Source organism: Pipistrellus kuhlii, unplaced genomic scaffold (genome assembly GCF_014108245.1).
Source record: "Pipistrellus kuhlii isolate mPipKuh1 unplaced genomic scaffold, mPipKuh1.p scaffold_m20_p_9, whole genome shotgun sequence".
NCBI classification, from domain to species: domain Eukaryota; kingdom Metazoa; phylum Chordata; class Mammalia; order Chiroptera; family Vespertilionidae; genus Pipistrellus; species Pipistrellus kuhlii.
In genome coordinates, this window is record NW_023425595.1 from 21,931,847 (window position 1) to 21,946,485 (window position 14,639).

Genomic DNA, 14,639 nt, shown 5'->3' on the forward strand with positions numbered 1-14,639 from the left:
CCAGGCGTCACAGGAGGCCTGGCTATCACTGTCTTCCCCGGCATCCTCCTGGGGACCCACGTCCCAGCGTCACAGGGCCCCGCCTGTAGCATGGTCTCCACGCAGGGCGCATCATCATCGACGGCATTGACATCGCCAAACTGCCGCTGCACACCCTGCGCTCGCGCCTCTCCATCATCCTGCAGGACCCCGTCCTCTTCAGCGGCACCATCCGGTGAGCTTCGGGCCCCCTACCCACTCCACCCTCAACCACCCATCCCCATCCCCCGGCCAGGCCTGGCTCAGCACCAGCCGGGGACTCTGGAGCACAAAGGGGGGGAGGGGGGAGGCCAGGAGCGCGAGGGGCTGGCACTGGTTCTTCAGAGGCGTTTGCCCCATGCCCTTCCTTCTCTTTCTCCTTAGGCCTGGGCAGGCCCTGGTCCCTAGGGGTACCCCTACCCTCAGGTCTTGGGTGCCACCACCTTAGGGCCCATCTCCCAGCCATACTCCCAAGTCAATCAGTTCTTACTCACTGCTCCTTTCACCAGCCTCACCACCCTCTACAAGGCCTGTGGGGATGGAGCCAGGACCCTGCTCCCCTCCCTACAGGGCTTTCTGTGTCACCCCTCCCCCCCCAGATTTAACCTGGACCCGGAGCGGAAGTGCTCCGACAGCACGCTGTGGGAGGCCCTGGAGATAGCGCAGCTGAAGCTGGTGGTGAAGGCGCTGCCAGGAGGCCTCGGTAACTCCTGCTGGCTGAGCTGCTGGTCAGGCCCTGGCGGACGCCCAGATGTCCGTCGGGGCTGGGGAGGGGAAACTCGTGCCTTAGGATTATCCAGAGTTTGGAGTCTGAGGTCTGGCAGGACCCCAGAGACCATCTGGTCCTAGCTCTCCCCATGCGGGAGCTCAGAGAGGTCAAGTGACTTGCCCCGGGTCACACAATGGTCAGTTCAGGGTCTGGCACCGAGAGGACAGTAGGGGTCCCTGTGAGACGGAGCTTCCAGGCTCCTGATACCATGGTAGTGTTGCCCTTCCCTGTCCACCTGCCTGCCCAGTTCGGGAAAGAGGGAGGAGAGAACCGTCTGGGGAATCACAAGCACAGGGTGCTCATGCAGGCTCCTGAGAGACCGCTCACCCAGGGTAGCTGCATTTGCTGCGGCCCCTTTGGCAGCAGAGGCTGGCCACGCCTCGGTTTCAGAGAATCATGCCACAAAGGCTCCCCGCTCACGGAGTGAACACTCAGTGCACACACCCTCCCCGAACGGCCCCGGGCCCCAGTAGCACACACTCCACGGGGTGCTCTTCTCATTGTAATCCGTGCAGGTGGCATCCGTGATGTTGTATGAGGCTCGGCAACCCTACACACCTGTACTCACCACACACGCTCACACACTCGCTCCTGTACAGACATTTCCTGAGCCCCCGCCCCTCAGGCCACCCTGTCTGCTCTCCTCACAACCCAAGATTCACTTAGCCCTGCTCCTCTCCGGGGGCTGATTTCAGACGCCATCATCACAGAAGGCGGGGAGAACTTCAGCCAGGGCCAGAGGCAGCTGTTCTGCCTGGCGCGGGCCTTCGTGAGGAAGACCAGCATCTTCATCATGGACGAGGCCACGGCTTCCATCGACATGGCCACGGTTGGTCCTGGGTGCATCCAAGGGGTGGGGGGCTTGGAGAGGGTGGGTGGGTTAGGGGGAAATCTGCATAAAGTGGCCCCCAAGTCCAAGATGTCACCTTGAACATCAAGGCCATTTGTGGCCAAAAAGGCAAAGGGCTGGGCACCCTGACTCCAGCGAGGGCATGTTCACAAGCCACATGCATACAAGCTGCACACAGATCCATGGCCACTCCATCCCTGTCCCCCACCAGAGCACACCCCGCATAAGCTCCCAGCCCGCACACACACGCACAAGCACAGAACTGAACTCCTTGAATGCTAGGAATCCGGTTGGTCCTATGTGGACTAGGGCCAGACAGAGGGAGGAGGTGGGACTAGGATTGGGGTCAGGTGGGAGCTGGGCCACAACCCTGGGCCCCACATCCCCAAAGCTAGGCCAGACCACAACCACAGGGCAGGTGCGCCAACAGCTGCCGCTCCAACCTGGCAGGAAAACATCCTCCAGAAGGTGGTGATGACGGCCTTCGCAGACCGTACGGTGGTCACCATTGCGGTAAGGAGCCTGTGCATGGGGTGCAGGGTGGACCCCCATGAAAGAGCAGCCCTTGGGCTCACTGGGACCTGGTGATCAAGAGGGAGGGGCCCCTGGGGCAGGGCACGGCAAGGAGTCTACAAGGCTTGCGGGGACCCTGGATTGCAGAATTTGGAGTGGGGAGGATTTGTACCTGCTGTCCTCAGACCTCCCCTCTCTTTCTTCAAGCTCCAAGCCCTCCTCCCCCATCCCTTCCCACACCTCACCCCTTCCCAAGGCCCAGTGAGCTAGGCTAGGGTTAATCTCCATAGGAAATGAGGGGTGGGGGTCTCTGAGGCTTGAAGCCTGAAGTCTGAGGCAGAGCTGAGACCTAGTGAAGGGAGAGGACGTCATTAGTGAAGGGAAGGCCTGGAATCACAGCCACCTCAGGAAAGGGCAGTCACCACGGAGCCAGGACATTCTGGCCACACGCCGCCGCCTCCTCCAAGCTGCAGGAAGGATGCCCTCGGCTGCCCCGGCCTTCCCCCACCACCCTGACCAGCCCCCTCCTGCTCCATCCAGCACCGTGTGCACACCATCCTGAGCGCAGACCTGGTGATCGTCCTGAAGCGTGGCGCCATCCTCGAGTTCGACACGCCGGAGAAGCTGCTCAGCCGGAAGGACAGCGTCTTTGCCTCCTTCGTCCGCGCAGACAAGTGACCTCCCGGAGCCCCAGTGCCATCCCATGCCCCAGCCTGGCCCCACCTCCCACCTGGGTTTTCTAAAATCACTTGTAAATCACTTGTAAATAAAGAGATTGGTTATTTCCTACCAGAGGCCTTGGATCTGGTGGGCAGGGGGCTGGGCAGACTGTGGGTCCAGTGGAGCCAGCATGATTTTGGCATCAAGCAGACCTGAAGAAGCGGTATGAGCTAAGGCAGAGCGGGTTTCCTTGTCTGGGAAATGAGGGTGGTATTGGCGTCCTAGGCTGCCACCACAGACTAGGAAGGCCTGCATGGCTTAAATGACAGCAATTTGTTTCTGACAGCTCAGGAGGCTGGAAGTCCAAGATCAAGATATCGCAGGTTTGACTTCTCCAAAGGCCTCTCTCCTTGGTTGCAGACAGCTGCTGTCTGGCTATGTCCTCACATGGCCATTCCTCTGTATGCACACCCGTGTTGTTTCTCTCTTTTCTTGTTAGGGTGCCAGTCATTGTGGATTAGGGCCCCCTCCCGTTCATTTAACCTAATTACCTCTTCACGGGACCTATCTCCAAATTATAGTCACATTGCGGGGGAGAGGGCTTCAACATATGCTTTTTGGGGCAGCACATAACAAGAGTGATAGCATTTTGTGATTATCTCATCAGGTAAAGAGGCAAATTTCCTTATATTATAGCTCGGTCCCCTTCCTTCTCACTTTAATTCCTGAACTGAAATTGTGGGACCCCAAGTACCTTGGATTACTCAACCCCTCTTTGAAATGCACTATTTCCCCTGCACATGACAGGAACCCCATGTGGCTTCAACAAAAACTGGAGTTATTATTACATGTGACTGAGAAGGGCAGGAGGTGTGCTACTTCAAGTACACTGGATCCAGGTGTAGAGACATCAGGATGCGTCTCTATTTCTGGTTCCATCTTCCTCTCCCTCCCCAACGACAGATGGTCACTAGCAACACCAGCTTACACCCTACCCCTCTGAAAAAAAAGAGATGCTTTCTCCTAATAGTTCCAGCAAAAATCTCAATTGACCAACTTGGGTCACATCCCTGCCCCTAGTCATGTGACCAGAGGATTGGAACAAACTGACTGGCTAGGTCTGAACCACATGTCCCCATCTCCATCCTCCATGCAGGGGCATTCAGAAGTAGGAGATGGTGGCCCTCCAGAGGGAGAGCACAGTGCATGCCACAGCTGCCCTCAGGCTCCATCCGCATCTTGAAACAGAAGAGCATACCTGCCCTCAGCCAAGAAATGGCAGGTGCTCGTTTGCATATCATTTTATTATCATTTACATGTTACCTTCAGTACTGGCTGTTCCAGGCCCTGAGGGTGCAGATCCCAGGAGCCCTGGGCCTGCATTCATCTTGTTTGCAAGGGGGTCAGAGCCATACAACATAAGTAAACCCCACCAGTCATTGGAGAGGGGCCCACCACAAGCCCTTCTGGATGTTCTAGAAGTCACAGGAGCTCAGAGAGGGACAGTCCTTTAAGGCTGCCTGGGAGAGGTAGGATTCGAGTTGGGCATGGGAGGGGTAGGAATTATACAGGCAGAGTTGGATAAAACCGGCCCATTTAGTGCTGGATGGGTGACATAAAATCAGACAGCCTTAAGTGCCAGGACAAGAAGTCTGGGATAAGCCTTTGAACAAAATGGAAATGGAGAAGTTTTTTGAGTAAGAAAGAGACTTGAGGGAGGTGAGTATGAGGAGGTACAGGATGGAGCAGGGCAGGAGGCTGGCTCTTTGGACAGTGGACTCGTCCACCTGGAAAGGGTCGAGCAGGAAATAGCTGAGGCCTCAGGGCCACACTGTGAGTAGGGCCAGCCTTTCCAGCTCTGAGACGCTTCTGGGGCCCCAGCAGCTCCCTCCACTATGGGAGCTCCCAGGACCAGAGCTTAGGAGGAGAAGAGGATCCCTGTCCTCCTATGCTCACCTACCCCCACGGAATTGAAGGGAAGTAGCAGGTGCAGGCTCCACACTGAAGTCTTGCAGGGATGCCCAAGGCCAGTGGTCAGCAAACTCATTAGTCATCAGAGCCAAATATCAACAGTACAACGATTGAAATTTCTTTTGAGAGCCGAAAACCAACGCATGGGCCACGAAGTTTCAATCGCACTGGATGTACATGCCTGCACTTGGTATTTTGTGGAAGAGCCACACTCAAGGGACCAAAGAGCCACATGTGGCTCACGAGCCGCAGTTTGCCAACCACTGTCCAAGGCAGTCCTGGCCCAAACTTCTCTGTAGGATCCCTCATGATCTGCCAACCTTGACTTGGATACTCTACAGACGTAGGTCACCTCTGGCTATTAGAACTGACTCTTCCCTACATGAAATCAAAGACTGCCTCTGTTCTACTCAGTGTCTATACTGGATCTACACAACACTACTAGTCCATCCTTCTTGGACCTCAAGGGTTTCTGCAGTAGTGCCCAAATTTTGAGGGAGGACAGCGATTTTCAAGTCTCCTTTTCTGATGACTCAACAGCTGTAGTTGCCCCTGTAATCCTGTCTCCTTGAGCTCTCCACTCTGCTCACCCTATTTTCCCCTTCCCACCATAGGCACTGTACCTCTGGTATTTCAGCCCAAGATCATGCTTATTCTAAGTCATAGTGTTCTGTCTGCTGGTGGATATGGGAGAGAAAGAGGAAAACTCAATATGAAAGCCACACCTGGCCCTCCTGAGGCCCACAAACCCACTGTCCTTCACTTCCCAGCCTCAGCCTCAAGCCCCCACATCAACCAATGAACACACATGGATCCTGAGCCCCACAAAGGGAGTGGGGCTAGTACTGCCACAATACAGACCAAGCAGCCTTTCCCTTTCAGCCAAGAACTGGGGGAACCCCCCCCCCCACAAAATCTGGAGCCTAAGCCATAGGGCACCCTAGGCTAATGCCTGCAGTAGAAACCACTCATGTGCAGGCCATGAGCTTGGGTCCTCAGTGCCCAAGTGGGCCCTAATACAGCCCCACAGACCTAAGTGCCTCCCAGTAACTAAGGTAGAAGAAAGCAGGCTTTGGGTGAAAGGAGGTGTGAAGCAAGTGCCCTTAACTCAAACCTTCTTTGAAATGCAGGGCTGGGGTGGGGCAGTCATGATTGAAAAGATGCAACCACCCAGGCTCCTGGGCTGCCGTATCCAGCATCCCCTGCAGTGGCTGTTAAATTGTGTTCCTACAACTTCTCAGGTACTTTCCCCTCCACCCCCACCTTGGAGAGGAGGACCGTGGATTTCATCAGATCCTCAAAAGGATCTGTGACTCAGAAGAGGTGAAGAACATCCCCCAAAGAGAAGAAGTAGATAGCTAGCTGAGAAGTCATCAGGGCATCTAACTTCCCCCAGTCACCGGGTCGGTTATGCAGCCCCTCGGTGCCTCCTTTCCCTGGGAACCGCAAAGCCCAGGGCTGCACTCAGAGGCAGATATTGACCCAACAGAGGGTGGGGAAATTGGGGACGGACGCCAGGGCGCCAGAAACTGTCATCCCGAGAGAGAGGGAAGGCAAGCCACAACTTCCCTCACCCCCATCCCGCCCTGATTCCATAGGCTGTGGGCAGGAGGGACCTGATTTTGTCCACCTGATGGGGCAAATCCCCAAGGCCAGCCTGAGAGTCTGGAGAAAGCAGGCAATGGGCGGGGGCCGGCGGAAGGCGGGGCTGGAGCCTGCTCCCGCCCCGCTCCGGTTCAAGAACAGGTCGGGCTCCCCCTGGCGGCCCCTCGGCCCTGTCCCCCGACTCCCCTCCTCCGGCGCCCCTCTCCCTCCATCTCCTACCCCCACCATGCACAGGACGGTCTCCTCGGCGGACTGACAGACGGACCGGAGGGCGGGCCGCTGCGAGCCTCGCTGCAGAAGGGGGCGGGGAGGCCATGGCAGCGGCTTGAGGAGCAGGAGCAGGTGCCGCGGCAGCCGGCGGGCGGGGCCGGGGCCGAGCGCGGGGCGCGGGGCGGGGGCGCGGCGCCGGGCGTGCGTACGGCCCGCTGGGGGCCCGGAGGCCCCGACTCCAGAGTGAGGCCGGTCAGGTCCTGCCAGGGGTCAGGGGATCCGGGGCTGAGCCGGGCAGGGTGGTGACTCTGGAGGATCTCAGGATCCCAAGGAGACAGAGAGGACGACAGCTGGAGGGGGATCCCAAGAGCCAAGAGCTTGAGACGGTTTGGGGGGGGGGGGGGGAGGAAAGAGGGGCGCCCCTCAAGGCGAGGCTGGGGAGTGGTGGGCAGGATGTGAAGCTGGCTTGGAGGCGGCCCGGGGACAGACATGGGTGAGGCAGAAGACACGGTGGGGGTCGTGTGAGGTCTGCTCAGTGCATAATAACCAGAGGTGCTAGGTTCCACCGTGGAAGGAGTGGACTGAGAAGGAAGGCTGGGTGGGGAGACGGGGGTCTTAGACAGGGGGACCCCTCGGGGTGGTCAGTAGGTGGAGGACTGCTGAGCAGAGATCCAGGTGGGGAATCAGTAGGGTGGGGGGCTCACTAGGCAATGGGCAGGTGGGCTGAAGTGGGAGACAGGTGTAAAAAGTGAAGCCAGGGCCGGATGGAGGTAACGATGAGTCTGGTAGAGGAGGCATCTCAGAAGTGAGGCCAGCACAGGCTGAGAGGGGTCCCAGAGTGGAAGGTGGTACCCAGGGAGAAGGAACCCCACCGTGAGGCTGGACGGAGGCTGGTCAGGGGGCACCCCCATGAGGGAAGCCTCTCCCTGGTGGCCGCTGGAGCCATGCTGTCACGCAAGGGCATCATCCCCGAGGAGTACGTGCTGACCCGGCTAGCAGAGGACCCCGCCGAGCCCCGGTACCGCGCCCGGGAGCGGAGGGCCCGCTTCGTGTCCAAGAAGGGCAACTGCAACGTGGCCCACAAGAACATCCGGGAGCAGGGCCGCTTCCTGCAGGACGTGTTCACCACGCTGGTGGACCTCAAGTGGCCGCACACGCTGCTCATCTTCACCATGTCCTTCCTGTGCAGCTGGCTGCTCTTCGCCATGGTCTGGTGGCTCATCGCCTTCGCCCACGGCGACCTGGCCCCCGTGGACCTGGCCCCCGGAGAGGGCGCCACCGTCGAGCCCTGCGTCACCAGCATCCACTCCTTCTCCTCCGCCTTCCTGTTCTCCATCGAGGTCCAGGTGACCATCGGCTTCGGCGGGCGCATGGTGACGGAGGAGTGCCCCCTGGCCATCCTCATCCTCATCGTGCAGAACATCGTGGGGCTCATGATCAACGCCATCATGCTGGGCTGCATCTTCATGAAGACGGCGCAGGCCCACCGGCGGGCCGAGACCCTCATCTTCAGCAAGCACGCCGTCATCGCCCTGCGCCACGGCCGCCTCTGCTTCATGCTGCGCGTGGGGGACCTCCGCAAGAGCATGATCATCAGCGCCACCATCCACATGCAGGTGGTGCGCAAGACCACCAGCCCCGAGGGCGAGGTGGTGCCCCTGCACCAGGTGGACATCCCCATGGAGAACGGGGTCGGGGGCAACAGCATCTTCCTGGTGGCGCCCCTCATCATCTACCACGTCATCGACGCCAACAGCCCGCTCTACGACCTGGGGCCCGGCGACCTGCACCACCACCAGGACCTCGAGATCATCGTCGTCCTGGAAGGCGTGGTGGAAACCACGGGCATCACCACCCAGGCCCGCACCTCCTACCTGGCCGACGAGATCCTGTGGGGCCAGCGCTTCGTGCCCATCGTGGCCGAGGAGGACGGCCGCTACGCCGTGGACTACTCCAAGTTTGGCAACACCGTCAAGGTGCCCACGCCCCTCTGCACGGCCCGCCAGCTGGAGGAGGACCGCAGCCTGCTGGACGCCTTGACCCTCGCCACGGCCCGCGGGCCACTGCGTAAGCGCAGCGTGGCCATTGCCAAGGCCAAGCCCAGGTTTAGCATCGCTCCGGATTCCCTGTCCTGAGCCGTGGTCCCTTGGGCTCTCACCCCACACGTGTGTGCACATGGGCAGAGGGATACGATGTGTAGAGTGGACATGGTATGGGGCCCGTTGGGCAGGCCAGGATCTGGGGTGAGGCCGGGCCCTCCCCAGCTCAGCCTCCCCCCTGCTGCGCTCGCCCAGGGTGTTAAAAGGCATTGTCACTACCTATTTCTGGTCTTAGTAGGAGCCTGTACTGGGTTATTTTTGTCCCTGCTCCTCCCAGCCCCAACTCAGGACTGGACGGTGCCCCTCCCCGGACTCAAGGCTGGGAAACTGTGGGAAGTGTCAGGCCCTAAAGCTGGAGCCCCATGATCAACCAGCCACAGCTGGGCAGATGGCTGGGGAAGAACAGTTCCCAGGTTGGGGGCCTGCTGCTGTGTGTCTGAGGCCCCAAGAGATGCCTGTGGTCAGGCCCCAGCCACCCTTGCTCCCTGCAAACCTGATGACTAAAGCGTGGGCCAGCTGGGGAGGGCAGCCAATGAGGGAGCCCATTCCAGCTGGAAGACTGGAGGTGTAGAGCCTGCACAGACAGGGACAGGCTGAGGCTGACAGGACTCCGCTCCACGGGCAGGCTCCTGCAGGGAGGAAATGGCGTGAGAAGGCTCAGCTTCACTGAGACCTCTCAGGCACAGGGCAGTGGGATGGGCACTGCTCCCCTACCTTTTGCCCCAACACCGAGGCTTCTATGGTGAGGGCTCTGTGGGCTGGGGCTGCTGAGCCTGCCTGTTCCCATTCTGTCCCCCACCCTCAGACGTGGGGGTGGGCTGGGGCAGACCCTGGCTTGCCGCGCAGAAAGAAGCTGAGAAGAAGGGGTCTTGGACCCACCATACTCACTGAGCCTCAGACCAAATTCTGGTCCTGGCTCCCCACCCGTGGCTGCCACTGACTTTGTCCAGAGGGTGACCATGGAGGGTCTAGGGGTTGCTAGAAAAGGAGATGCTGGAAAGCTCAGGATGGTGGGGGTGAGCAAGGTCCCTGAGGTGAAGGGGCCCTTGGCCCCCCTGATGGGCTTGACCCCAGGCCTGGATGGACTCTTGGAGCAGTGTTGTGTGTACTTACCCATAATTCTGCCTTCTCCTTGTCAATAAAGCCTCCCTCCTTCATGACTTTGGGCTGTTCTTGCTGGAGAAGCAGGAGGCATGCTGGTGGACAGGGAGGGGAGGGCTGGGACTGCCAGCCCACATTCCAGGGGTGCCATGGGCTCAAGTCCAGGAGCCCTGGAGAGAACCATGAGGCTGGCCCTCTTCCCCAGTTCAAGGAGACATGTCCCCTTTTGCCTCAGGCAGCCCAGCCCTGCCAACCCGTCTGGCCATTTCAACCTTTGGACACTCACCAGGCTTGTAGCGCTGCCTCCACTCCCAGGAACTTGTAACAAAGCTGGGGTGCTCGGTGGGAGAGAGGTAGGGACGTCACGGTCATTACTGTAGTGATTAGAGCATAAGCTTTTATGCCAGCTGCTTGCATTCAAATCTGGCTCTAGCTCTAAGACTTTGGTCAAGTAACTTAACCTCTCTGTGCCTCAGTTGCCTCATCCATAAAGTAAGGATGCTAATAGTACCTGCCTCATAGAATTCTTGTGGGAGGAAGTGAAAAGTATACGTAACATTGTGCCATGCCAGCACTGCCAAGGGTGAACTTGAGCGGGGATGGTGAAGGACTGAGAAAAGACAGACAAGACAATGAAAGCTGGGTCTCGTTGGGGCTGTGTCCTCTTTAACGGAGAGTCTCTCTGATGGAGAGCTAGCGGCAGCACCACAGACTACAAGCCGTGTCTTTATTTTAGAGCCAGAAGCCCCGAGGCAAAGTAAGGGCATGGTCACGATGTTTACAACATTCTTGTGGGTTTCCATCCTACTCAGTTACATGCACCTGATCTCTATCAAGCCCACATCACTCAGGCTTGTGGGGCCACGTGTTCGGACCATAGGGTCAAGCTTACAACTACAGCTGTTGGCTATAATTGTGGTGGGAGGACCCTGCCCTCCAAGGTGAGACATGCGCGTGGCCATGAGAGGACTGTGCCCTCTCATTAGTCCAAGGCTTGAACCTGCCCAAACAGTGTAGTCACCCTCCACGTAAAATGCTTTTGTGCCTGGTACATAATAAGTGCTCAGTAAATGTTAGCTATTGTGATTGCTATTGCATCAGCCACATGATGAGACAACTGGCCAAGCAGATGTTAAGAGAGAGGGTGCTATTATTTTTCCCCTCGGTAATAAGAGTCTCTCTGCCTGATCTTATTTTCTTCACAGTTGCCCCTCGAACTAATCTCAGGGGCCGTGGCTGCACGTATTACCCGGTCTTCTTGTCTCCATCTCACCCCCTCCATCCATCTTTGATGCAGCCACCAGTGGTCTTATTAAAAGGTTTATGATCATACCCTCCTATGTCAACCACCTGCAGTAGCTCCCATGGCCTTCTGGGTCAAGGCTAAACCCATAGCCAGCCATTTCAGCTTTACCTGCTTTCCAGCCTTACAGTTCACAGTTGCCAGGACCCTGTGCACCTTCCCACTCCTCTGTCTGCCTTACTATCCCCTCTTTGCATATAACATTGACCTTCCTACCTCTGAGCCTTTGCCTGGACTGCCCAGGCTTCATGTCTGCCTATTGAAAGCCACAGAAGTTCAGGCCAAATGATGCCTCTTTGAAGCCTTCCCTGATTCCTCTGGAAAGACATGGTCCTTCCCCCTTCAACTGTGTCTGTGGGTATTCTACTTTTGCCTGAATTTTCAGGTCTGTCTCCCCTCCTCCAAGTCCACAGCTCCTTGAGATTAGGGAGTATGTCTGATTTAGCCCTGTGCCTGGCACTGAGTAAGTGCTGGATGAATGAATGATGGGTGGATGGATAGATGGATGGTGTACATGACAAGCCAGGGTTATTGCTGTAGTTGGAGGCCTGCAGAGGGCTTTTGTTGGATAAATGAGAGTTTGTCTCAGACTACTCAAGAGGCAAGATTGCGAGCCAGGAAGCTGCTGCTGCTGCTGCTGCTGCTGCTGCTGCTGCTACTGCAGTTCCAAGCTCTAAGCTACCTCCTCCCTGCACCACACAGTCCCCTAGCGTTGCTGAGCTGACCCATTTCTGGTGTAGAGAAAAAAATAGATGAGAAGCTACTCAGAATCAGCCTGGAATTTCTGGGGGCAGTGCTTGGCTCTTGGGACTTACATTAGCTGCTCTTAAGGCCCAGAGGAGGGGTCAGACCCACTGTGAAACCTAAGGCTTAGCAGCACCATCCTTAGGACTCCATCCAGAATAACCTTCCTCCAGCCCTCAGACCTTAAGCTTCTGGGAATGGGAACTGGCAGAACTGAGGGCTCAGCGCCACCTGCTGGTCAGAGAAGACCTACTTGATCCCAGAAAATCAGGGCCACTGGTCACTTTGAGAGACACCCCCAGCCTTAAGGTTTAGCTCCGGGAGAAGCTGGAAAGTTTCAGCCATAGAGTGGAAGTATCAAGCCTTTCTTTACCCTTGTGAATGTTCTTGCCCACTGGCAGTGCCCCTTCCATTTGAGGGCATCCCTGCTTTACAGCACTGAACTAACCTGGCCAAAGAAGGTCCCCTGAGCTCCACTCAGCCCAGCAGGAGCTCCTGTGAAGACTTCATTTCTGATATGCTGCCTCCAAGACAGCACTGGACATCACATAAGAGCAGATATCAGTCCGTGCTAGCCCACACCCTGCTCTGCCCCAGTCCCAGTGGACATGGGAGGGAAGCACCTCGTGTCACCACGGTCCAGTGCTGATGGCGGCACTGTTCTCCAAGTTTGCAGATGAGGGAACAGGATCAGGAGTGACACTAACTTGCTAACATCTCACAGCTAGTAAATGACAGGCCCAGACTCGAGCCTGAGGCTGCTGCACAGTCCCAGTGACTGTCCGAGGCTGCTGCACAGTCCCAGTGACCTGAGCTCCATCTTGAGCACCACCTTTCCTAAGAGTCAAATCCACCACAGGAAGACAGTTGTCTCTAGTCCAAGAGCAAGAGGGAGCGTGTAACTCAGGAAGCCCCTGCGCCTCCCTGAGTCCCAGACTTGAGACTGATAGCAGGCTAAGCTGTGGCGTTTCCCACCGGTCACGTGGCCCTTCTGCTGGAGAGGACTCACCCAGCTTCTTCAGGGCCCACTATCCATCCTCCCATCTCCATCCTGCAGGTGAGCTCCTACCCAGCAGCTTTCCTTCAGGAGAACTTCCCCACGGAGCTTTCTACCAAGGTGGCTGGCTCCCTACATGTATGGGCTCACCTCTGACCTTTCCCCAGGCCCAGGTATCAGACACCTTATGTGGTACCAAGACATGCAGAAGAAGATAGGAACTTTGCATGCCAAAGTCTTGTGGACCCCAGACAAGGACAGGTGTGAAGAACAGCAGGTGTGTTCCAGCTTGAAAGAAGCTGGGGAAAGAGAGAGCAGTGGGATTCAAGTCAGACTGTGTTCCAGAGAGCGAGTTAATTGCACTACATTCTAAATTATTGGCATCCTCTCTGCCAGGTCCACCTGCCTGGGGCATTGCATGTCTTCGTGGGCGGGGAAGCAGGTGCTACCTACACCCCCTACTCTATTTCCACTTGGTACAGGCCCAACTCTGAAGTGACAGAAAAAGCAGGTCACTCACGCTGGCCAGCTTGGGTACAGGCGTGTGAGCTGCCTTTCCCCGGATCTCAGGCACTGACACCACGGAGTGGGGAAGTGATGGCAAAGTGCATATGCAACTATGTGTTTCCTTCACTGGGAGGAGCGAGGGTACACAGGAGTACCGGCCAGATGAGCGGTACCCAGAAGTGGTCTTCAGCCACACACCTCTTCGTGAAGGGGTGTCATTCCTTGCAGCACAAATGGGTCACAAATCCCTCCTCCATAGACCAGTGGTCTGCAAACTGCGACTCGCGAGCCGCGGTTTGCCGCTGTGTTGACCAATGAGTTTGCCGACCACTGCGTAAGGCATTACCCTTACCCAGAAGTTTTGACTTCAGGTTAAAGACATTAGTACATTATTAAAATGTTTTTTTAAGTGTTTTTCCCTAAGGCAGTGGTCGGCAAACTCATTCGTCAACAGAGCGGCAAGCCGCGGCTCGTGAGCCGCATGCGGTTTGCCGACCACTGCCATAGACTGTCAGCACCCGAAGTGATGAGAACCAGACTTTGAGGAGCCCTGCCTCTACGTTCTCTTTATTTGATCCATTCCAGTTTTTCTCACAAGGCCATTATTACTGGGGAAGGGAAGTCACGTCAGGGAAACCGAGAGAAAAGTAAACGCAGTACAGTTCTGAGATCCTTGTTAAAGTCCTACTGTGGCCTTCCATCCATCTTGGAGGTAGAAGAATGAAAATCATCCCATAATTCTGCCTCTTTTGTGCCGCTCTTCAGGTCTCTCAGGGTCTGACCAGCATTCTTATATCTGAGTTTAGTAATTCCTTGGAGCCTTTCTTTTTTCCCCCTACATCATAGATTCTTTTCCAATCAATAATGCCCAATTACCGTTCTCCATGTTTTATATCTAATATTTTCATCTTCCTATGAAAAGACCCCATTTGTGATTTCCCCCATCTAATTATATTTTATTTATTTTTCACCTTGCATTACTGTATCACAATCTCTACAAAATTATAATTTCTTTTACTAAATTTATAAAAACTTCCTCTGCCTTATTACTTTTTTCCAAAGGGTGTCATTCTCTTTCAACCACTATGAACACCTTTGGACTACTTCCTACTATTGCCATGTGCCTCCTTCCACTGTGAGATTTATTGTTTGCTTAATTACATTCTCACAGTGGGCACCAAACACGTCAATGCTGCGATCCCCACAGGCCACCACCAAAGGCCACTCTAGCTCGCCCTCTGGTGGGAGTTCAGCTATGGGGAGTCTGTTCTATTCATCCCTCTAAATTAGGG

At 56.4% G+C, this 14,639-nt stretch overlaps 2 protein-coding genes across 11 annotated transcripts in view; both read left to right on the top strand.

Annotated features, from left to right (window-relative positions):
- The window catches only part of ABCC8 (ATP binding cassette subfamily C member 8), a 71,306-nt gene extending 68,367 nt beyond the window's left edge, over positions 1 to 2,939 (top strand). For 5 of the 10 annotated variants that reach the window (XM_036427540.2, XM_036427541.2, XM_036427542.2 and 2 more), the window contains exons 35-39: positions 106 to 214; positions 618 to 721; positions 1,483 to 1,616; positions 2,088 to 2,150; positions 2,691 to 2,939. In XM_036427540.2, coding sequence (XP_036283433.1) covers positions 106 to 214; positions 618 to 721; positions 1,483 to 1,616; positions 2,088 to 2,150; positions 2,691 to 2,828 — 548 coding nt within the window. In that variant the 3' untranslated portion in view covers positions 2,829 to 2,939. Of the gene's footprint in view, positions 1 to 105; positions 215 to 617; positions 722 to 1,482; positions 1,617 to 2,087; positions 2,151 to 2,617 lie in introns of those variants that run through there. The other 5 variants (XM_036427535.2, XM_036427537.2, XM_036427536.2 and 2 more) reach the window with 2 other exon arrangements.
- Positions 2,940 to 7,016: 4,077 nt separating this feature from the next.
- Positions 7,017 to 9,857, top strand: KCNJ11 (potassium inwardly rectifying channel subfamily J member 11). Its single transcript, XM_036427682.2, has one exon. It carries the CDS (start codon positions 7,541 to 7,543, stop codon positions 8,729 to 8,731), a length of 1,191 nt encoding a protein of 396 aa, XP_036283575.1. The 5' UTR covers positions 7,017 to 7,540; the 3' UTR covers positions 8,732 to 9,857.
- Positions 9,858 to 14,639: the final 4,782 nt, after the last annotated feature.